The 23,833-nt window shown below is 44.0% G+C and overlaps 1 protein-coding gene across 2 annotated transcripts in view; it reads right to left on the bottom strand.

The window, feature by feature from the left end:
* LOC124552408 (plectin-like) overlaps positions 1-23,833 on the bottom strand; it is a 219,495-nt gene that overhangs the window by 69,339 nt on the left and 126,323 nt on the right. For both annotated transcript variants that reach the window (XM_047126671.1, XM_047126672.1), the window contains exons 9-10: positions 17,855-18,002; positions 11,179-11,466 (exon numbers count right to left, since the gene is read on the bottom strand). In XM_047126671.1, the coding sequence (XP_046982627.1) occupies positions 11,179-11,466; positions 17,855-18,002 (436 nt within the window). The remainder of the gene's footprint in view (positions 1-11,178; positions 11,467-17,854; positions 18,003-23,833) is intronic.

Below are 23,833 nucleotides of genomic sequence, written 5' to 3'. Positions count from 1 at the left end.
CTCTACTGCCTCTCAGTTGCGTCTTTTGGTGGAAAAGTTCCATCAATATACGCTAGATGTCGCACATGTAGTGCCGATTTTCTTATGCAGCAGTTGGCGAACCTGTTGAGACTTGAAGTTGTTTATGAAAAAGTATGTTTAAAGTTAATTGTGCAAAATTCTCCAATATCTCATGAAAACAAATACATCGGTGTATTACACTATATTAGGTATGTTGCTCTATTAATTCTCATAACAGATCAATGATTTTTTTTTTCCAAACGTATACATTGACCAGTATATTACTTTTTCTGAGGTCATGTGCATGACGTCTCTGTTTCAGGGTTACCCCAGGCTTACAGATACACTCCTGTCATTGTGTTCTTATGCTTCTGTTGTTCTCCTACACAGGTACAATATGCCGAGAAGTCATAGAAAGGTGCCTGGTGCAAGACAGTATAACACAGTGAAGAAGAAATGCAGATTGCATTAGACACAATTAAAAGTGGCACAATTTCAATGAATGCAACATCAAAGAAATACAGTATTGCAAAAGGTGGAAGACGGGTGTATTTACAAATGAATAAGAAGAAACATTTGTTCATTATGGTTTGACAGTTAGTGAGTGGGGTTTTCCTTCTAATGTGCAAGACTTGCTATATTTGGGAAAGCTATATTTTAATTTGGGTGACATTGAGGGTATTATGCTGAACTAATTTTGAGGCTATATGTGTAGTACTTCATCCTGATAACTTTCATTATTTTCATAATTCTGATGATGGATCACACTGTTTCATTTATGTACCTCACTATGTTTTCTCTTTTTATAAAGCTTAATAAAGCACTTAATATAAATTTAGACCAATGTATTTATTTCTGGGTGGTCAAAGTTATAGTTTGTGGTTGAAATATTGACCACAGATGGAAATGTAGTTGACAGTTGTGGTGGAGACAGAGGCCGGTCAATGTAACCCTGAACCGATGGTAATTTTGACCACCAACAATTTTCCCCATAACTACCTCTGTATTTTGTCAAATGTGTTATACTGATCACTGTGTAATCCTTTCATACATGCCCCCAAATTGAGAAACTTAAACATCACATCAGTTAAAAAATAGTCATGATAATCACATTTGAATCTGAAAATCAGTCAAAGTATATCCGATTTCCAGTACTATAAAACTGTTACTCGAAGAAAAACAGTATTCACAGCGGGAAATGGGAAACAGGTTACAAATTTCAAAAAAATCTGTAAGCAGCATTTGCCAGGCAGCGAAAGATGGTCTTAATTTCAGTCCTGCACATCGAGGGAACTGTGGACGCAAGAGCAAACTGTCTCCTAGGACTCAACGTAAATTTGTCCAGATGGCGAAAACCAACAGCAGAGCTATCAGTCAGGATTTGAACAAGGCTCTGGAGAACTTTGGAGTTGGTGTTTGTCGCTCGACAGTCTGCAGAAAGCTTATTAGTGCAGGGCTTCCATGTCGTCGTCCACGCAAAAAATCAAAACTTACCCGGGCAATGAGTGCAAAAAAATGTTCAAATGTGTGTGAAATCTTATGGGACTTACTGCTAAGGTCATCAGTCCCTAGGCTTACACACTACTGAACCTAAATTATCCTAAGGACAAACCCAAACACCCATGCCCGAGGGAGGACTCGAACCTCCACCGGGACCAGCCACACAGTCGATGACTGCAGCGCACCAGACCGCTCGGCTAATCCCGCGCGGCCAATGAGTGCAAAGAGATTTAAATGGGCTCATGAAACTAGAAATCAGTTTGGAGCCACTGGAGCAAGGTAAATAAACTTTATTTAAACCAATTCAGAATATGCGTGTGAAAATTTCTTTTGAAAGATGAACATTTGTTTTCAACAAAATATTGAATACAGACAAGGAGAAATTTTCTTTTTGTTTTTCGTCTGTTCATACAAAGATATGACATCAGCAATTATGGACTTTTTATGATTAAACTGTTTTCTTATTCCTTTCAGATCTCCTTTTATGACTAGTCTATATTCTCCATATGTGAAGAAAGTAGCCAGTATGTCCGCAGAATTGTGTTTTCTGAGTTTTTGTACCGCGCAAACTGTAAAACTGTAAAACATTCCACGTCTGCTATGGTGTGGAGAGTCATGTCAGCAAAGGGTACTACTGGATCACTCTACATTGTCGAAGGCACTATGAATCAAACTAATTATAGGGAAGTGCTGGAAAAGAGGCACCTCAGGTGAAGGAATGAATGGTTTCCCGACATGCACGCTTGCCATAAAGCCAAGTCCGTTGTGCAGTTCTTGGCCAAAAACAATGCAAAAACTTTGCCACGCCTGGAAATAGTCCAGATGTCAACCCTAAGATCAACATTGCAACAAGGTTGCAGCTCGTCGAGGAACTGATTCAAATACGGCGTGATGATGAAACAGTCAAAAATTCACGCTTAAGACTCACAGGAACAATGCCATGATATGTTGAATTGCTCATCAAGAATAAAAAAGACATGCTAATAATGCATTTTCATTTGGTGAATAAATGCTTCTAAACTGTAAAATGTGTTCGTTTATGAAAAAACAACCTTGAGCCTCTAATAATTGCCACCCACACCTCTCTCTCTGTTCAACGAGTTCGGTCGGTAGAGCCAGTGTAGTCTCGTCCTACTCCCGCCAGGGCCAGGGGTACAGCCGCTTCGAGGAGGTGGCGTAGTCACCGCTGCAACCCAGCACAGCTAGCGGCGATTGGCTACCTCCTCGCAGCGGCTGCTACCCTGGCCGTGACCGCAAGAAGACGCTGCGAGAACTTCGAGCGTGCGACAAGAACTTTTTTTAATTGGCTTACTCAGCTAATTAAATTACATTATTAAAACCTTCCATACTTCCCAGGTCATTTTTGTATCACAAAAATTGCATTCACCAATTTCAGTGAACATTTGTTTGAAAATATATCAAAACAAATTTTAAAGTTTATTTTTACGAAAAAAATACATTTCAACAAAAAACTACACAAATGAACACATAATGAAAAAACTACAAAAACTCAAATATCCTGCACTCTAAAGTTTCCTTTTTGCGTTAGTTTTATTTTTTTATTATTATACATTTAACAATAAAAACACAAAAAATCCCATAAAACATTCAAAAAATGAAAATTACATTGGTACTTTTCAGGTTTTTAATTTTCCTCCTTTGCACTCACTGGAAATTTTTCTAGAGAAAATGAAATTAGAGTGGCTTCTTGCAACAATGACAAATATAGTTGCCTTTCTCAGTTTTTTTTTTTTTTGGGGGGGGGGGGGGGGGCGGGGGTCACAGGTAGCGCATGTTTTGCGGTTCTCCAAACGTTCTACAACGATTTCTAGTCTTGGTTCTGCTACACCCACAACACGAATGTTACAGCAGGAAGTTCACAGCGTACTGAGACTGTTGTTGACTCGCCAACATTAATAACTCTGGGGATGTTCTTCACTTCTTCCTCCGTACATTAAACACTGATTTTATTTGCTGTTTATAAGATTAGTTTACTTTTTTTGATATGGGGAAACGCAGGCGGAGAGAAATGGATTCGTTGCACGAAACGCTTAGTTTGTTAGCACGAAACATGCTCTTTATCTACACAAAAGTACGAATTATACGGTACACGTCTTTGGAAGTCTGAAAGAACTGGAAAGGATTGTTTATTCGTGAGATTCGAGTGATTCATAGTAGTGAAACTGCCTGGCAGAGTTCGAAAAAAGAAACATAAAAATTAATTGTGCTTGACAGAGTTTTTGTGGGGGACGAAATTAGGAACACCTTTCTCCTATTTCTGTTTTTGCAGTGTAACGTTTATGTCGGATATTGGCTGTAGTAAGTTACAGTAATGTAATCGTAAGTTGGCTTCAAGGGGAACATAAATTCAGTATATATATAACAATGGTAAACTAGGGGGTCGAAATTTCGCCATCGTAATACTTTAGGATCTGTGTAACTCCGGAAAGATTATGGAAAAAGGACTACACAGATCCTAACATATTGTTTTACTTCAGAATGGTTCAAATGGCTCTTAGCACTATGGGACTTAACATCTGAGGTCATCAGTCCCCTAGACTTAGAACTATTTAAACCTAACTAACCTAAGGACATCACACACATCCACGCCCGAGGCAGGATTCGAACCTGCGACCGTAGCAGCAGCGCGGTTCCAGACTGAAGCGCCTAGAACCGTGTTTTATTTCAGCTAATGAAAGTACAACACACTGCTTACCCTCAGACAACTAAACCATTGAAGAGTGGCTTTAGTTGAATGAATGAATAAATAAATACTTCTACCGACATAAAACTAAAGAATGTTATCACTTGACGTCAAAGAATGCGTAACTCAGTACGCAAAACACTACCGGTATGTGCCGACTGTTTTCATTTAGTTGCTCCTACAAACTGGTTCCAAGCGAAAGAAATGAATGAACAGTAATACAACCGATACGTAAAACCATAACTGACTGAGTCCATTGTTTCCGTTCGGTAGTTCCCATAGACTTATTTCCCTCAAAAGAAAGAATTAACAATTCAACCGATACGTCAAGCTGCAACCGACTCAATCGATTGTTTTCGTGCGGTTGTTCCCATCAGCAACCTTCAGTCCTACGTTGTAAGTGTTATAGTGTTCTCACGAGTGAAAAAAGTTTGCTTCCACTAACTAAATTCAGGTGGGGCAGTACTTAATCGCGACTCACTTTATGCATTTCCGATTCTGTCGTGTCTTTATCCACTGCTAGGTCGACTAAACTTCTGCTAGAAAATGGTGAACTTTCCCTTTGGTTATTCTGTGAATTAAGACACAAAGGAATTACAGACACTGGCGGCGAGTGAGCATTGGTTTAAATCAATTGGGAGCGTTGAAAATTTGGGCTAGGCCGGGATTCGAACACGGGTCTCCCGCTTAACAGGTGGGTGCTTTGACCACTGAGCCATCCACACACACCAATCAGGGCAACGACACGGACTATCCTAAGACGCCTACCGTTAGACTCAAGTTCTCAACTTATCCACAAGCTACTAATGTAGTGTCCCCATTCCCATTATTCTCATTACCCGCGGCATTTCGCCGATTCCCGTAAGAGTTCGAGACTGGTGTGCATCTGCACTGAAAGATCATTAGCCATTCTCGCCTTAATGTACGAAATAACAGATACTGCCCATTAATAATTAAGGCGAGGACGGTCAGTCATCTCCTCAATGCGTTGTTGACACATAACCCACGTGACGTCTGTTAGGTAGTAGTCACTTCGCTAAGATTCTACTTGCACGAACTGATGCTTTGACAACAGAATACGTTTACAATAGTGTGCCAACCGAATGGCTTCTTTTCGCAGGCAGAAGATCGGAGCACGAGAGGTAGGAGAAATCACGTACCTCTCACGGATAATTCTTAAACCACCTTTTTTTCATTTTGTTTTGGTCAGTGTATGCGCTCCCTCTGTGCCTGCGCCCTCTGAGGGGCCTATCTCGCCCTAGTCTCCGTTTCGAGCTAGACTTCGCACTCAGAGGAACGCAGAGTGTTAATCACTGTTTCTATATAACAGGAACCTCGCAACTACACGCCTCACCAACATATCAACTTCCGATAATTAGACGTTTTTGATACTCAAGAAACAGTGGTCATCTTTTAATTTAAACTTAATGTCCAAGCTAGTGCAGTACTCAACAATGGTACATGTTGGTTATATTGACCTGGCAGAGTTACATTTTGCTGGAGATATACGAGTCTCAACTTTATATTCAATAAGCAAAGCTGAATGAATTAAAATTTTAGCAACAGCCAGGACTTGAACCCAGGTCTCCTACTTACGAGGCACAGACGCTTCCCACTACACAGCCATAACGACACGATAACTACACCTGCAAGGATTAAAGTAGTCCAGTGACGTCCCTAACACACCTTCAGCCTTCCCCTGTAATGTAATTCCAGCATATCAATAGTACCTACATCTGAGGTACAGGCACGATTTTCCTATTTTGTACAAAGCTGTGATGCTAGGAGGGGCGTTTGAAAAATCCGTGCAAAAATAAAAACTACTTACGTGTTTGGGGGTAAACATTCTTTATTTTTTGAGATAGTCTCCTTTTAGACTTACACACTTCGTCTAGCGCAGCTCTAATTTGTTGATCGCTTCCGAGCAATAGAAATTTCCGAGTCTGCAAAATAGCTCTTAGTTGCTGCAATCACCTCCTCGTTTGAATAAAATCTTTGTCCCGCCAGCCATTTATTCGAATTGGGGAGCCAAATCTAGAGAAGAGGGGGGATGTGAAACGAGTTGGAATCCCATTTCCATTAATTTTGCGACCACAACTGCTGAGGTGTGTGCTGGTGCATTGTCGTGATGGGAAAGGACTATTTTGCGGTCCAATCGCCGGCGTTTTTCTTGCAGCTTGGTTTTCAAACGGTCCAGTAACGATGAATAATATGCACCTGTAATAGTTTTACCCTTTTCCAGATAGTCAATGAGGATTATCCATTGCGAATCCCAAAAGACAGTCGCCATAACCTTTCCGGCCGAAGGATTGGTCTTCGCCTTTTTTGGTGCAGATTCTCCCTTGGTAACCCATTGTTTAGATTGTTGTTTAGTCTCAGGAGTACAGTAATGTATCCATGTTTCATCCACAGTGACGAAACGACGTCTAAAGTCCTGCGGATTCGTCCTGGACTGCTGCAAACCATACTCGCAGCACATCACACGATTCCGTTTTTGGCCAAGCGTGAGTAGTCGCAGAACCCATCTTGCAGATAGCTTTCTCATGTACAAATGTTTATGCAAAATATTATGTACCCGTTCATTTGAGACTTCCACAGCACTATCAATCTCACGCACCTTAACTCTTCTGTCATCCATCACCATATCATGGATTTTATCAATGATTTTTGGAGTCGTAACCTCCACAGGGCGTCCAGAACGTTCAGCATCACTTGTGCCCATATGGCCACTCCGAAAATTTTGTGTTTGTGTGAAATCTTATGGGACTGAACTGCTAAAGTCATCAGTCCGTAAGCTTACACACTACCTAACCTAAATTATCCTAAGGACAAACACACACACCCATGCCCGAGGGAGGACTCGAACCTCCGGCGCGATCAGCCGCACAGTCCATGACTGCAGCGCCCCAGACCGCTCAGCTAATCCCGCGCGGCTCGAAAATTTTGAAACCACTTATAAACTGTTTTAATCGAAGATGCAGAGTCACCGTAATGTTTATCAAGCTTCTCTTTAGTCTCCTGAGACGTTTTGCGTTCCATAAAGTAATGTTTAATCACCACACGAAATTCTTTTTCCCTCATTTTTTTAACAATCCCTCGACTTCCCTGATTCACACGAATGCCAAACACAAAGAAATAGACCAATGTGGCTGAAACTTGCTGTGCGTTCTTTCCAAAGCCGCTACTAACTAAACATGACTTCGATACGCGCCGGTGGTGCCATGTCTCGGACTTCTCAAACGCCCCTCGTATTACAGCCTCGGCAATTCTGACAACAGCGCCACATAATTTTTTGTTAAAATAAGAAAATCTTACATTACGTCAGATCCTTTAAGGAGTTTGTGAAACGACTACGGTATTAAACCTTTTTATGAACGTTTGGAAATTTTAATTAACTTAGTTCGGAAGTTATTTTTGAGTGAACGTTCTTGTCACATTTCAAACTCCATGTGACGCGTTTCGTAACTTCTCAGAGCATTTGGGCGATCTCTCCTTACTTTTAACAAGCCCATTGAACGATTTGATGTAGCAGCTCGCACGTATCTGTGGGTCAGTGGCTGTACAAAATGTTGAAATCAATCAGGTCACACTGGTGAACTTCTGGGTGCTTTCGTATGAAACTTTGTTCCTAGTATCCTCACAGCCATCTTCCATCGCCATCGCCATCTCGGATTTTTGAATTTCACGCTACAAGTGTAATGGGCTGTATTCGATTTTCGTATAGAACAATTTTGTCAAATTTAATCTTACTTTTGAAACAACTGCCATGCTGTGAGTATCATGTCACGAAGTACTTTTACATTAGTGGACAATGCACGAGGTGCAGTACAGGATACATGCATTAAATCTTAAAAATCCGCTCCAGTTTCGAGATGCATCAGAGTTACAGATCATAGTCTGGCAAGCCACTGGTTGTTGTTTGACAAATGCATGCATGAACAGCCTAACCTGTTTGACAGATCAGGCTTTATTGAAATCTGCATATTATGTTTGACAAATCATGTCAAACAAAGCAGCACACTGCCAAATAATTTGATAAACACGTGAAGCCTGAGAAATTGTTTGATCGTTTTGAATGGCCTTTACATGCGTTTTATATAAAGAAACAGATTCAAGTGTATGTACGTGTTTGACCTCTGGTATCTATGGAATCTGGCGACTCATTAAGTGAATGTTGGACTACTGTTCTAGAGGTCTGGGAGTCAGTCTCATATTGATGCTATGATTTATCGGGTCTTTCACCTCTGGAAATGTATGTTACCGTGAAAAATGCGAAATTGCACTGTTGTGAGGAGCCCACGTTAAATGTAGTTGATGTAGTCCATCAGCAAAGGAGGTGGCTTACAAAACACTCGTTCACAGTATACTTGAATATTGCTCATCAGTGTGGGATTCGTACCAGGTCAGGTTGACAGAGGAGATAGAGAAGATCCAAAGAAGAGCGGCGCGTTTCGTCACAGGGTTATTTGGTAAGCGTGATAGCGTTACGGAGATGTTTAGCAAATTCAAGAGGCAGACTCTGCGAAAGAGGCGCTCTGAATCGCAGTGTAGGTTGCTGTCCAGGTTTCGAGAGGATGCGTTTCCGGATGAGGTATCGAATATATTGTTTCCCCCTACTTATACCTCCCGAGGAGATCAAGAATGTAAAATAAGAGAGATTAGAGCTCGCATGGAGGCTTCCCAGCAGTCGTTCTTCCCGTGAACCATATGTGACTGGAACAGGAAAGGGAGGTAATGACAATGGCACATAAAGTGCCCTCCGCCACACACTGTTGGGTGGCTTGCGGAGTATAAATGTAGATGTAGATGTAGATGTTGACAAGCCAGTTTTAAGGATAGGTTGGCGTCTTCTGTTAGTTCCACATGCTTGAGAAATATTCAAAGAGGAAATGCACGAGAGTTTTGTAAGAAGTCTATTTTGTAGGCCCTTACTAGCTGTAGGTGCATGCTGCCTTACAAGCCTGGAATTCGTTTCTTTGGGTCCTCCGTGATGTCGAATGCTGCAGTTTCCAATTTCAGATTCTCTGTCTCTACAGTGATCCCCTGTTCCTGGCATTGTTATGAAGAGGGGTAGGGGAAGGGGAGGGATCTGGGAACAATGTACTGGGTGATCAAAAAGTCAGTATAAATTTCAAACCTGAATAAATCACGTAATAATGTAGATAGTGAGGTACAAATTGACACACATGCTTGGAATGACATGAGGTTTTATAAGAATAAAAAAAAAAAATACCAAAGTTCACAAAATGTCCAACAGATGGTGCTTGATCTGATCAGAATAGCAATAATTAGCATAACAAAGTAAGACAAAGCAAAGATAATGTTCTTTACAGGAAATGCTCAATATGTCCACCATCATTCCTCAACAATATCTGTAGTCGAGGAATAATGTCGTGAGCAGAACTGTAAAGCATGTCCGAAGTTATGGTGAGGAATTGGTGTCGGATGTTGTCTTTCAGCATCCCTAGAGACATCGGTCGATGACGATACACTTGCGACTTCAGGTAACCCCAAAGCCAATAATCGCACAGACTGAGGTCTGGGAACCTGGGAGGCCAAGCATGATGAAAGTGGCGGCTGAGCAAACGATCATCACCAAATGATGCACACAAGAGATCTTTCACGCGTCTAGCAATATGGGGTGGAGCGCCATCCTGCATAAACATCGTACATTCCAGCAGGTGTTTATCAGCCAGGCTGGGGATGATGCGATTCTGTAACATATCGGTACAACTCTCACCCATCACAGTAGCAGTTACAAAACCAGAATCACGCATTTCTTCGAAGAAAAACGGCCCGATAACGGTAGATGTGGTAAATCCAACCCATACCATGACTTTCTTGTTGTACACTGGAGTTTCCAGGACAGTTACAGGATTTTCGATAGCCCAAATTCTGCAGTTGTGGGCATTGACAGACCCTCAGAGCGTGAAATGAGCTTTGTCGATCCACAACACGTTACTCAACCAATCGTCATCTTCCGCCATCTTTTGAAACGCCCACATCGCAAATGCCCTCCGCCACAGTAAATCGCCAGGTAAGAGTTCACGATGCAGATGGATTTTGTATGGATAGCATCGGAGGGTATGCCTAAGTGCCAACCAAACAGTAGTGTATGGATTGCCAGTGCGACGTGCGACTGCACCAGCGCTGACTTCCCCGTGCATAGATGAACCCGCTACCGTCTCCATTTCTTCCTGAACTGTCTCAGCAACATTACGCCTTGTGCTTAGTCGGGCACTACGGGGTCTATCGTCTAAACAACCCGTGGCTTGGAACTTCGAAATCATTCTCGCCACGGCTGCATTTGTCAATGGACCTTTACCCGTTCGAATCGCCTTCCAATGGCGATAGGATTGTAGTGCTGAACTAGCACATTCCCCATTTTGATAATACAGCTTCACTAAAAGCGTCTTTTCAGGTAACGTCAACATGCTGCGACTGCTGGTGCATCTGATTTTCTCTCTCATTACAGCTCCTTTTATACATGATTTCCATGTGCAGTCACTGATGTTTTGCTGTCCAGCACCATCTGTTGGACATTTTTTGAACTTTGTTTTTCTTTTTGGTTCTAATAAAACCCCATGTCATTCCAAGCATGTGTGTCAGTTTTTACCTCTCTATCTACATTATTCCGTGGTTTATTAAGTTTTCAAAATTATACTCACTTTTTGATCACCCGGTATATCATCAAAGGCATCATGGGGAAGGGGGAATCTGGCAACAATGCAGGCTGTCCCAGAATCGGCCCATCCGTACTACTCTTTAGCCGATCAGCAAACCACAAGTCAGTCTGCCTCTTAATGCTCCTCCATTTCAACATTGCCTACAGCAGTCCAAAACAACCAGTGTGCTCTTCTGATGGGCGACTAATGTTTTGCCCTGTGAGCTCGTTTGTAGGGAGACGTTAGACTGTAGACAAAGGTTTCAGGGGTTGCAGGCACGGCGAGGGTGTCAGGGAGGGTGTTCCCCACCTGCAGCTTGAGGCACCTGGCGTCGGCGTCCCTGCGCGCCTGCTCCTCGACGCGCAGCCGCCCCTCGCGGGCCTCCGCCTCTGCAGCTGCGGCAGCTGCGCGCTCGACGTACAGCTGGCGCAGCGCGGCCATGGCGCGCAGCTGGCGGCCGTACTCGGCGCGCAGGTCGCCCACGACCGCCTCCACGGCGGCGGGCAGCCTCGCCTCCACAGACCCGGCCTCGGGGGCAGCCGCCGTCGCCGCTGCCACCGCCTCCGAAGCGCGCAAGCGCGCCTCGAGCCGCTCCACCTGCACAAGAAAACGCACAGTCCAGACCACAACATATTGTTCTTGTTATATGTTCTTTGGAGACAGAAGAAACAAGTGTAGGGCTGAAACTTCCTGGCAGATTAAAACTGTGTGTCAGACCGAGACTCGAACTCGGGATCTTTGCCTTTCGTGGGCAAGTGCTCTACCAACTGAGCTGCCCAGGCACGAATCACGCCCCGTCCTCACAGCTTTACTTCTGCCAGTACCTCGTCTCCTACCTTCCAAACTTTACAGAACCTCTCCTGCGAACCTTGCAGAACTAGCACTCCTGAAAGAAAGGATATTGCAGAGACATGGCTTAGTTACAGCCTGGGGGATGTTTCCAAGGTGAGATTTTCACTCTGCATTCACTCTGCAGCGGAGTGTGTGCTGATATGAAACTTCCTGGCGGATTAAAACTGTGTGCCGGATCGAGACTCGAACTAAGAACCTTTGCCTTTCACGGGCAAGTGCTCTACCAACTGAGCTACCGAAGCACGACTCACGCCCTGCCCTCACAGCTTTAATTCTGCCAGTACCTCGTCTCCTACCTTCCAAACTTTACAGAAGTTCTCCTGCGAACCACTTGCCCATGAAATGCAAAGGTCCTTAGTTCGAGTCTTGATTCGGCACACAGTTTTAATCTGTCAGGAAGTTTCATATCAGCACACACTCCGCTGCAGAGTGAAAATCTCATTCTGGAAACATCCCCTAGGCTGTGGCTAAGCCATGTCTCCGCAATATCCTTTCTTTCAGGAGTGCTAGTTCTGCAAGGTTCGCAGGAGACCTTCTGTAAAGTTTGGAAGGTAGGAGACGAGGTACTGGCAGAAGTAAAGCTGTGAGGACGGGGCGTGAACCGTACTTGGGTAGCGCAGTTGGTAGAGCACTTGCCCGCGAAAGGCAAAGGTCCCAAGTTCGAGTCTCGGTCCGGCACACAGTTTTAATCTGCCAGGAAGTTTCATACTAGCGCACACTCCGATGCAGAGTGGAAATCTCATTCAAGTGCAGGGCTGTGATGGATGAAAATGGCAATATGTTGGATGACGATGATGAAGTTGCAAGAAGATGGAAACAGTATATAGGAAAACTGTACAACGAACCAGAACTGTCTGAAAACATCATGGAAGAAGAAACAGAAGTAGATCCACACAACATAGGTGAACCTATATTAAAGGAAGAGTTTGAACTAGCTCTGAAAAACTGAAAAACAACAAATCGCCTGGTATAGACAATATCCCAGCCGAACTTCTGAAGTCTGGAGGAGCAAAACTGAATCAGGAGTTGCATAATTTTGTTTTCAACATGTACGAGCAGGGTAAAATTCCTACAGACTTTGAGAAAAACATTATGATCCCCATTCCAAAGAAGGCAATGCTACAAGCTGTGAAAATTATAGGACGCTCAGCCTAGTTACTCACGCCTCTAAAATAGTAACCTCAATTATCTTAAAAGGCACAGAACAAAAAGTCGAAGCTACACTCCCCGAAGACCAGTTTGGATTCCGGAAAGATAGAGGAACCAGAAAAGCAATATTTGCTCTAAAACAGATAATAGAGAAACGACTACATACGAACCTGACAACATACATAGCTTTCGTAGATGTAGAGAAAGCCTTTGATAATGTTAAATGGGATGTTTGAAGTACTCAAAAAAGTAGGAATAGACTATAAAGATAGAAAAATGATATGGAACCTGTACAAAAACGAGACAGCAGTTATCTGTGTATGGACAAAACAAAAAGGGGTGCAGATACGGAAAGGTGTCCGACAAGGTTGCGCACTAGCCCCTGTTATCTTCAACCTACATTGAAGAGGCGCTGAAAAACGTAAGGGAAAATTCACAGACGGGTGTAGTAATTCATGGCCAACGAATAGGTATCATAAGATCTGCCGATGATTTAGCTGTCCTAGCTGAAAGTGGAGAAGATCTTGTAGTCCTACTGAATAGAATGGATAAAGTTATGAGGGAAGAATATAATATGAGAATTAATAAAGCAAAAACAAAAGTAATGGCATGCAAAAAAAAAAGATCAAGTGAAAGTCCAAGTTCATGTAGGCAATGAACTGCTTGAACAAGTTGATAAATTTACTTATCTGGGCAGTAATATTACCAGGGATGGAAGGAGCAAGGCAGAAGTGAGAAGTAGAATAGCTCAAGGAAAAGCTGCTTTTAACAAGAAGAAAAACATATTAACATCTAAGAGCATCAGCCTTGAAATCAGGAAAAGATTTTTGAAATCATGTGTGTGGAGTGTGGCATGCTATGGGTGTGAAACATGGACTCTCGGGACAGAGGAAGACCAGAAGCTAAATTCTTTTGAAATGTGGTGCTATAGACGCATGCTCAAAATAAAATGTATCGACAAGGTCACAAACGAAGTGGTTCTGGAAAGAGCAGGTGAGAGGAGAAGCTTCTGGAGTTTCATTGTTAAAAGAAGAGTGCAATTTACAGGCCATCTATTAAGACATAAAGGACCCCTGAACACAATCATAGAGGGCTATGTCGAGGGAAAAAGACCAAGAGGAAGACCACGACTGAGATACATGGATCAAATCGTGGAAGATGTGGGATGTAACACCTATAAAGAAATGAAGAGAAAAGCTGAAAGACGCACAGAATGGAGACAAGCTGCCATTATAGCTGTTGTAAACCAATCCTTGGACTGACAACTACAGTAGAATATATGTAAATAATCCACCATCATACACTGCCTTACAAAACAGTGAAGCGTGCAGAAGGCATGGCCAGATGTCAATGTAACTGCAAACATGTACACATCGTTGGCAGTATACAATGATAAACCATAACATTATGACCCCTGCCCATTGCAGCATTGGATAGCATAGCGAGCACGTGACGCGGTAGCAAAAGCATGTAAGCAGAGAAGACACGGATGGGGAAACACCCTAGCGAAGATATGGGCTGCAAATGGGGAAATCCATTGAGATAAGTGACAAAGGGCAGATTAATATTGCAGAGAACCTGCGAACGAGTATCCCTAAAACGGGGAAGTTCGTCGAATGTTCACATGCTACTGTCTCGAGCATCTACAGAAAGAGGTAGAAGTACAGTGAAACTACCACTAGGCACTAAATGGTTGGACGTCCACGACTCTTCACAGAACGTGGGGTTCGGAGGCTTGTGTGCTCTGTAAAGTAGGACAGACGGTGATCTGTGCATCTATGTTGAAAGAGCACAACGCTGGTGCACGCACAAGTGTTTAGGAGCACACCATTCTTCATAAATTGTTGAATGTGGAACTCTGCAGCAGACCACCCACACATGTTCACATGTTGACCCAATAACATTGTCAATTACGCTTGCAGTGGGCACGGGAGCATCGGGAGTCGACCGGGGATAAATCGAAACGTGTCGGCTCTTCAGATGAATCACATTTTTCCTACACTAGGTTGATGGTCATCTCCAGAAACGCCGTCATGGAGGTGAACGGCAGCTCTAAACGTGCAGCGCACCACGGATACAGGCTGGCAGGAGCAGTATTACGCTAGGGGAGACATCCTCCTGCGCTTGCAAGGGACCTGTAGTAGTAATCAAAGACACAGGTGTGGATCACCCGCATCCCTTCATGCTACATGTCTTTCACGATGGCGATGTCATCTTGAAGCAGTATACTTCTCCATGTCTCGGAGCTAGAACCATGCTACAGTGTTTTGAGGATTATTATAGTGAGCTCACGTTGATGTCTCGGCGACCAAATTCACCTGATGTAGATCATACACAATCCATCTGGGTCACTACTGGGCCCCATCACTGCATATGCAGTGGTCCATTATTTACGCGAATTACATGACATGCGAGTAGACATCTAATACCACATACCTCCCCAAACTGAACAACACACTGTCAGATCCCAGATACCCAGAATCACTGATGTACTATATTTCGTTCCAAAAACGCACAAGCAAGCTATTAAGCAGGTGGTCATAATGTTTTGACTCATCAGTGTATTTAAATGATTAGAGTTGCGATTGTCTGTGACAGTAGAATGCACACTAGGATGCGTTAATGTTGTTCATGTTTAACATTATTACCAGGCACGGTAGGGTATACAGGGTGAATGGAAAAGGCCTTTACAACTTTAGAATGGTGAAGAATGTTATTGAGATAACTTAGCAAAGTTGGTAGGTGTGTCATTTTGCAGCAAACAACCTCAAGTTCACATATCAAGGATTATTTTGGTTCTATGTGACTACCATTTGTGATGCGGCAAACATCCCACCAGTAATCAATTTCTTCCCACACTTGTTGCAGCAATCGGGCGTAACTTGTGCAGCGACAGTGTAGATTCGATTTGTCAGGTCGGCAAATTGTTTGGTATGAGAGGAACATGAACATGGTCTTCAATGAAACCCCAGGGAAACAAATCCAGTGGTGTCAAGTCTGGTGAGCGAGGTGGCCATGTGATTGGCCCTTCGCGACCTGCTAATTTATCATGTCGCAATGAACAGCTAATGTCAAGAAAGTTATTGTGCCAAGAGCAAACTGTAGCCGTATGGTTTGAGGCGTCATGTCACGGACTGCGCGGCCCCTCCCGCCAGAGGTTCGAGTCCTCCCTCAGGCATGGTTGTGTGAATTTAAGTAATGTGTAAGTCTATAGGCCGATGACCTCAGCAGTTTGGTCCCTTAGAAATTTACGCACATTTGACGTTTAGTAAATTGTAGGCCTGCTTCGAGATTCCTTAGCATATCAGGTACGAAATCTGCGCCAGAGTTATTTTCACGAAATCAAAATACACAGTGAGTACGCTCCATTCTAGTGATAGCAAACATTTGTTCGTTTGTTTGTTTGTGTTTCAGGTTTACGGGCGCTAAACAGCAGGGTCATCAGCGTCCAAACGCATAAAAACAGGAACACATGCAGTGAAGGGACTATGACGGACAGCGAACAAGGAGAACTGCTAAAAGATACAGACCTGACGCAAATCCTCACATACAGAGGCAAAACAAGAGGAGAAGGAACACACTAAAAAGGAAGGGAAACAAGGAAAAGAGAACAGAAACCGAAGGGAGCAAACATTTAAACTATGCACTACACTGCGCTCCTTTGTTTGCTACAAAATAATCTATACCGATTGCAAGTTATGTCAATAAATTTCTATACCATTCCAAATTTCTGAAATCCTTTTTAACTCAGCCTGTACAGGGATATGAACAGCATCAGATCTCGAGTGATCACCATAAAGGACAGGGAAATGCCGTGCACTAGTGCAAAACAGCATTATCAGCAACTGACTGAGTTTGAAAGGGCCCATTGGTGGATATCCATTTGGCCGGCTGGTCAAATTGTGCAATATTCAGATTTGTGGAGCCCGACGTTGGATATCATTGGAATATGAGGGCAACTACACTCGCTGTCAAGGTTCAGGTGGACTGCATCTGATGACCACAAGGTAGGATCACTGTCTGTGCACCAACCACATTGTGACCTGTTCAGATCTGCACCTGGCATCTTAGAAGCACTAGTGGACTCCCTCCAAACCTCTATGTCAACCAGGCACCGTCAATCAGAAACTAGCAGCAGACAGACTAAGGTTTTACCATTCCATGTGTAACCTGCTGGTAACATCGCAACACAAACGATTGTGTTTGGAGTAGTGTTGCGAGCAGGAAGCACAGGCTGCTGGTGAGCACTGCGTTCAGTGATGAATCACTCTTCTGCACTACCCAAGGTGACGCTCATCAGCGAGTACGGCAGCAATCTAGAGAGAAGTCCCATTCCTTCAATGTTTTGGAGAGGCACTGCGGTGTTACTCCTGCGTCATTCTGTGGGGAGTCATCAGGTACAAGTCCAGGTCACCACACAATGGTAAGTTATGCACATCCTGCATCCTCATGTGTTACCTCATGTGCAATAATTGGGGTTCCTATTTAAGGAAAAGCAGTTGATTCCGTTTGACATATGGTAGTGCGACCTATCGATCCAACCATAGCTCCATCTGGCTTCCCCCTAGCTAGACAAGTTTCGTCCTTTGTAGTTTTTTCGTTTGACGCTTATTTCGTGAGATATTTGGCCTGGTCACGATAAATGGACGACCCTGCATATCATGTGTAGGACAACATGGTTGTCAGCTGCATCGCAGTGCTAATACTCAAGATCTCGAGGTCCAGGTGTAGCGGTTGTTGGCCAGTAGCCTCATGAGGGAAAACGACAGCTTTATGATACCCTCCCCATCTGGATGAACATCCTACTGATAAGTGGGATCATAGTGCCAAGTCTTTCGTATACCTGACTCGAATTTGTGATTACTAAAATAACATGACATACCCTCCTTTCACCTCTCCTTCTCGGTGCTTAACTTCTCTTTGTCGGACAGTTGGACCTCAACACCTGCTGGCTGAGCTGCGAGCCGCCGCCAGCTGCACCCACCTGCTCCTCGCGCAGCTGCAGCAGCTGTCGACCCACGGCTGCCACGTCCTTGAGCGCTGCCACCTGGTCCTTGAGGCGCCTCCTCTCCTCCTCGCCGGCTTCCGCCCGCCCACGCTCCGCCTCTGCTTCAGCGGAGGCGCGGCACCCTCTGAAAGATAACACCCACGTTAACGCCCCCACGCGCGCTGCGACAGACCATCAGTTAGACTTGAAAAATCCTCCAGAAGAACGGCGGCAGTATGGACTGGAAATCCCACACACCTTGCTTCATCAACCCTCGTCACCAGTTTTGTAAAAGCCTCGTCGCTACTGCTGTGGAGGCCGAGTTTGTGAGTTCGTAAAACGGCTTCTGGTGCAGTACACTGTTAAGACAGTTTCTCCCTGCCACTATTACACAGCTACGCCCCAGGGTCAGGTAACAGGATAGGAGAATGAAAGTTCTACAACACTCCAACAAATTAATAAAGAAGTCTTACAAATGAGTTAAAAAGGTTTACTTATCTTTGTGACTTGTTGAAACATGAGTCTACAACACTGCTTGTAATACAGGGTGTCCCAAAAATAATGAACCGATTTTAAATGGAATTATTTATTAGGAAGAAGGGCTTAACAGCAACAAATTGCATACTAAAATACTCAGAAAAGATAGAAGTTTATGAAAATCCATCATAAATGTTCAATATGTTTTTCATGGGATGCATGGACGACATCCAGCCAATAGCCGAATTCATCTCAAACTGAGCGTAAGGTGTCTTCTGTCACTGAAGCTACAGCAGCTGATATTCTGGTTTTTAGTTCATTAATGTCAAGAGGTAAGGGAGAAACGTAAACATATTGTTTAACATATCCTCACAGGAAGAAATCACATGGTGTTAAGTCAGGGGACCTAGGAGGCCAAGAGTGTAAAGCCTGGTCTCGCAGTCCCGTACACCCTATCCTACGTTGAGACACGTTGGCATTGAGGAAACTGCACACGTTGTTGTGTCGGTGCGGTAGTGCTCCATCTTGCTGACAGATGAAATTGTCAGAGTCAAGTTGTGGAAATAACCAGTTCCGTAGCATTGCAAGATATTATTGTCCTGTTACGGTTTCTTCCTCAAAAAAGTAGGGTCCATAAAACATGCTTTGTGAAACAGCAGAAAAAACATTCACTTTTGGTGAATCACGTTCGTGTTCAATTGTTTTGTGAGGATTTTCGAGCCCCCATATACGCACATTATGACAGTGAACCTTACCACTAATATGGAAAGTTGTCTCATTGCTGAATATCAAACGTGACATAAAAGTGTCATCTTCCATGTCCTCTAGAATAGCATTGATAAAGTCCACTCACTTCACTTTGTCAGTATCTCAAACAGCTTGTACCAGTTGTAATGTGTATGGTTGGAGGACTAAACGACATCGTAACACACGCCACAATATCATGCGCGGTAACTTAAGTTCTCCACAAGCAAGACGCGTAGACTTGCGGGGGCTCTGCTCAAATGCTCGTCGGATTTGTTCAACTGTTTGTTCAGCAATGCATGGCCGGCCAGGACTTTTGCCTTTACAGAGGCACCCTGTTTCTTCAAACTGTTTATACCACCGTTGAATGTTCCTTGGGGATGGTGGTTTAGCACGAAATCGAATATGAAACGCCCGCTGAACTGCCATCACTGACTGAGTACGACTAAATTCAATAACACAATACACCTTCTGTTGCGCGGACGCCATACTGCGCGAGACTGGCTGCACACTCCAGGTCAGCGCTCGTAGCGACACCTAGCGGATTTTTTCTGAAACTCTAGACCATGCTGATTACATTTAGCGCTGTTTCAGTTACCTAGTGACATTTGTCTCATTATTATTACAAGTTAAAATTGGGCCATTCTTTTTGGGACACCCTGTATAACACAAAAAGGCCCTCAATGGTTAAGTGCAAATAATTGTAGGTAAACTTTGCACTACATATCAAATGCAATTACAACTGTCTGTTCACTTCTAAGAGTTCACTATGCAACATTCCCTGTCTCAGTCAGCTCTGGACGATGATCCACAACCAAGTGGGCGAGGGCTGCTCTTTTTAAGTTCCACAATTTTCCGCCATTTTAGCTTTAAGTCACCGATTTTATTGCCAACTTTTATTATTTATTATCAACAAATTCTGTAGGCTGAAGAGCGGCATACTAAGCGGCTGCCAGCCCGCCCCCTTTAGGGGGAATTGAAACTCAATAAAGTAAAAAAATAAAGAAAATAAAAAAATAAAAAGCTGCTCTTCTGTCTTCCGCGCAGGCTTCCATCTGTTGTCGTGTGGTCACTGGCGGATTGTACTCAGCCGGCAATTGGTCGAGGCGAAGTCCATATCTTCATCCTCAGCACCACCTGCGGCACTGCTGGAACTCGTGCAAGTGACGAGCGTCTACGACGCTGTCACCAGTTCACACCTTTATGCCTGTAGTGCTTTTGCACTGGCTGCGTCTCATTCGGACGACACAGTACCTCCAACTCAACCCTGGCTAACAAGCAGGCAAGATCATCTGTTGTCACGTCCCCCAGCGATGAACACGCACTCGCAAAAGCCTTGCCTTAAGTGTGTTATTAGAGAGTAAGGAAAAGGAGAGGGAAAAATCCTTGAACATATCCACATACTCTACACCTCCCGCCGCCTTGATCCCCCTCATACCCTGGTTGCTCCTCTCCTCCCCAACTCCCGCGCCCACTTCCACGCCTTCACTGTTGTTTCCCCCCCTACCCTCCATCTCTACACCCTTCATCTCCTTTCCCAAGGTCGCTTCTGTCAACTCCCCCTCTCGGATGATGCCCTCTCTCCCTCCATTTATCCCTCCTATCAACTCTGATCCTCACCTCCCCCCCATTCCTCAGCCCTTTTCCCGGGCTGCCTCTCCCCCCTTCCATCCTGTTTTTTTTCCCTGCCTACCCTCTCTCTGCCAGCCTTCTCTCCACCAAGTCCTTTTGCATTTCCCTCCTCTGCCTTTCCCCATTCCCTCTCGCGTCTGCCCTCCCCCCCCCCCCCCCTTATGAGTCCTCTCCCTCCGTCGGTCCCCACCCCTTTCGTTTTTCCTCTCCTCCCCCCTTTTTTTTTTCCTCATCTTTCCAGGTCCCCCCTCCCCCATCTGCCCTGTGGTGTGTCATCTTCGTGCCAACTTTTTAGTGCAGTGTTTCCAGTGCTTGTTAAGTGTTGTGCGTCTTTTCCGAAGTGTTGTGAACGGACATCATACTGTTGTTGGGTGTGATTTTTATATCTCTTGCGAACAGAAACCAGACTGTCGCTGTGTTTTTTAATTGTCTGTCTACGACTTTAGCTGTCTGATTCCTGTGTATTTTATTAGCATCGTCCACCCTTAGTTTTATGTTTTAACTTTCCACAATATTCCGCCGTTTTACAATTTAAGTCATCGCTTTATCGCCTGCTTCTATTGTTTCTTATCTTCTTACGTTTTAAAAATTCTGTAGGCTGAAGAGCAGCGTACTAAGCTGCTGCCAGCCCGCCCCCTTCGGGGGGAATCGAAATCCAATAAAGGAAAAAAAAGAAAGAGAGGGAAAAACGTAAGGTATGGTGTACAGAGCCACACCGACGTGATGCTGTTCCCCTGGCGGAACATCTAAACTCCCTCCCCCACCTCCCGTTTCCCCGCCCCCCCCCCCAAAAAAAACTACGCTGTGGCATTTATTTCCACGTAAATTCAGCAAATTTCATTATCTTGTGTGTAGCTTTAACAAGATGGAAGCATTTTTGAAAAATACTAGTGTCTTTCTATAACTAACACATTTTTCAACCGAAATTTGCCGAGAAAAAAGTATTGCATTACTTACAAAACGCCCCTCGTATTACTTAAATGAACTATGAGGCGCAATCAAATGAAAACCCAACATCCACTAGGAGAACTGTGGAATGGTTCCATTCAAAAGTAATCTCCACACACCTTAAGACGATCAGTTCCTGTTTCGAGAACGTAATCCACAATGGCAACCAGTCTGTCACTTCCTCGTCCGACTGAAACCGATCTCCACGCATCCCTTTCTTCAGGTCACCAAAGATGTCAAAGTCACACGGTGAAGGATCCGGGCAGTATGGAGAATGTTACAGTACTTTCCAAACAAATCGCTGAAGTGTAGCCTTCGTTTTCTTCTTCAACTTCAGGGGCCCTCTACCAGTCGAGTTCATTCAGCGTGGAACCACAATCAATGCGCAGCACTATGAAAACTCTCTGCAAAAACTGAGACATGCCATAAAGCCAGAACGCCTAGGAATGCTGTCACATCTTTGGCGAAGTGAAGAAAGACGTGCGTGGACATCAGTTTCGATTGGACGAGGAAGTGACAGAGTGTTTGTAGATGTGGATCCCTCAGCGGCTCATCGCGTTCTGCGAAACAGGAATTGCTCAGCTCGTCTCCCAGTGAGGTCCGCTGTTGTTTTCTATCTCCATAAATGATCTTTTGGATAGGGTGGATAGCAATGTGTGGCTGTTTGCTGATGCTGTCGTGTACGGGAAGGTGTCGTCGTTGAGTGACTGTAGGAGGATACAAGATGACTTGGACAGGATCTGTGATTGGTGTAAAGAATGGCAGCTAACTCTAAATATAGATAAATGTAAATTAATGCAGATGGATAGGAAAAAGAATCCCGTAATGTTTGAATACTCCATTAGTAGTGTAGCGCTTGACACAGTCACGTCGATTAAATATTTGGGCGTAACACTGCAGGGCGATATGAAGTGGGACAAGCATGTAATGGCAGTTGTGGGGAAGGCGGATAGTCGTCTTCGGTTCATTGGTAGAATTTTGGGAAGATGTGGTTCATCTGTAAAGGAGACCGCTTATAGAACGCTGGGGCGACCTATTCTTGAGTACTGCTCGAGCGTTTGGGATCCCTATCAGGTCGGATTGTGGGAGGACATAGAAGCCATTCAGAGGCGGGCTGCTAGATTTGTGTGAGTGTTACGGAAATGCTTCAGGAACTCAGGTGGGAGTCTCTGGAGGAAAGGAGGCGTTGTTTTCATGAATCTCTACTGAGGAAATTTAGAGAACCAGCATTTGAGGCTGACTGCAGTACAATTTTACTGTCGCCAACTTTGCGGAAAGACCACAAAGATAAGAGAGATTAGGGCTCCTACAGGCATATAGGCACCCATTTTTCCCTCGTTCTGTTTGGGAGTGGAACAGGGAGAGAAGATGCTAGTTGTGTTACGAGGTACCCTCCGCCACGCACCGTATGGTGGATTGCGGAGTATGTATGTAGATGTAGATAAATGTATTAACACGCATGGCGATTACTTTTGAATGGAACCGTTCCATGGTTCTGTAGTGGCAGGTGTTCACTTTTCATTTGATCGCCCCTTATATATTGACGAAAAAAATTGTAAACAACAAATGAAACTTATAAAACAATGGCTCTGAGCACTATGGAACTTAACATCTGAGGTCATCAGTCCCCTAGAACTTAGAACTACTTAAACCTAAGTAGCCTAAGGACAGCACACACATCCATGAACGAGGCAGGATTCGAACCAGCGACTGTAGCGGTCGCACGGTGAAACTTATAGTTGTAAGACAAAAATTACAAATCATATAAACTTTACAGAAAACTGTTTATGGCAGCTACTGCACATTGGTGTTACGCTGAAGCGCCAAAAAAACTGGTCTAGGCATGCATATTCAAATACAGAGATATGTAAACAGGCAGAATGATGCGCAGCGCTCGGCATTGCCTATACGGGGTTGTTCATTCATCATGACCGAGCCAAATATCTCACGAAATAAGCGTCAATCAAAAAAACTACAAAGAACGAAACTCGTCTAGCTTGAAGGGGGAAACCAGATGGCGCTAGGGTTGGCACGCTAGATGGCGCTGCAATAGGTCAAACGGATATCACTGCGTTATTTTTTAAATAGGAACACCCATTTTTTATTACATATTCGTGTAGTACGTAAGGAAATATGAATGTTTTAATTGGACCACTTTTTTCGCTTTGTGATAGA

The sequence above is a fragment of the Schistocerca americana genome, chromosome 10 (genome assembly GCF_021461395.2).
Source record: "Schistocerca americana isolate TAMUIC-IGC-003095 chromosome 10, iqSchAmer2.1, whole genome shotgun sequence".
Taxonomy (NCBI): Eukaryota; Metazoa; Arthropoda; class Insecta; order Orthoptera; family Acrididae; genus Schistocerca; species Schistocerca americana.
Note: the sequence above shows the minus strand (reverse complement) of the source record. Positions and strands in the feature narration are given on the sequence as shown.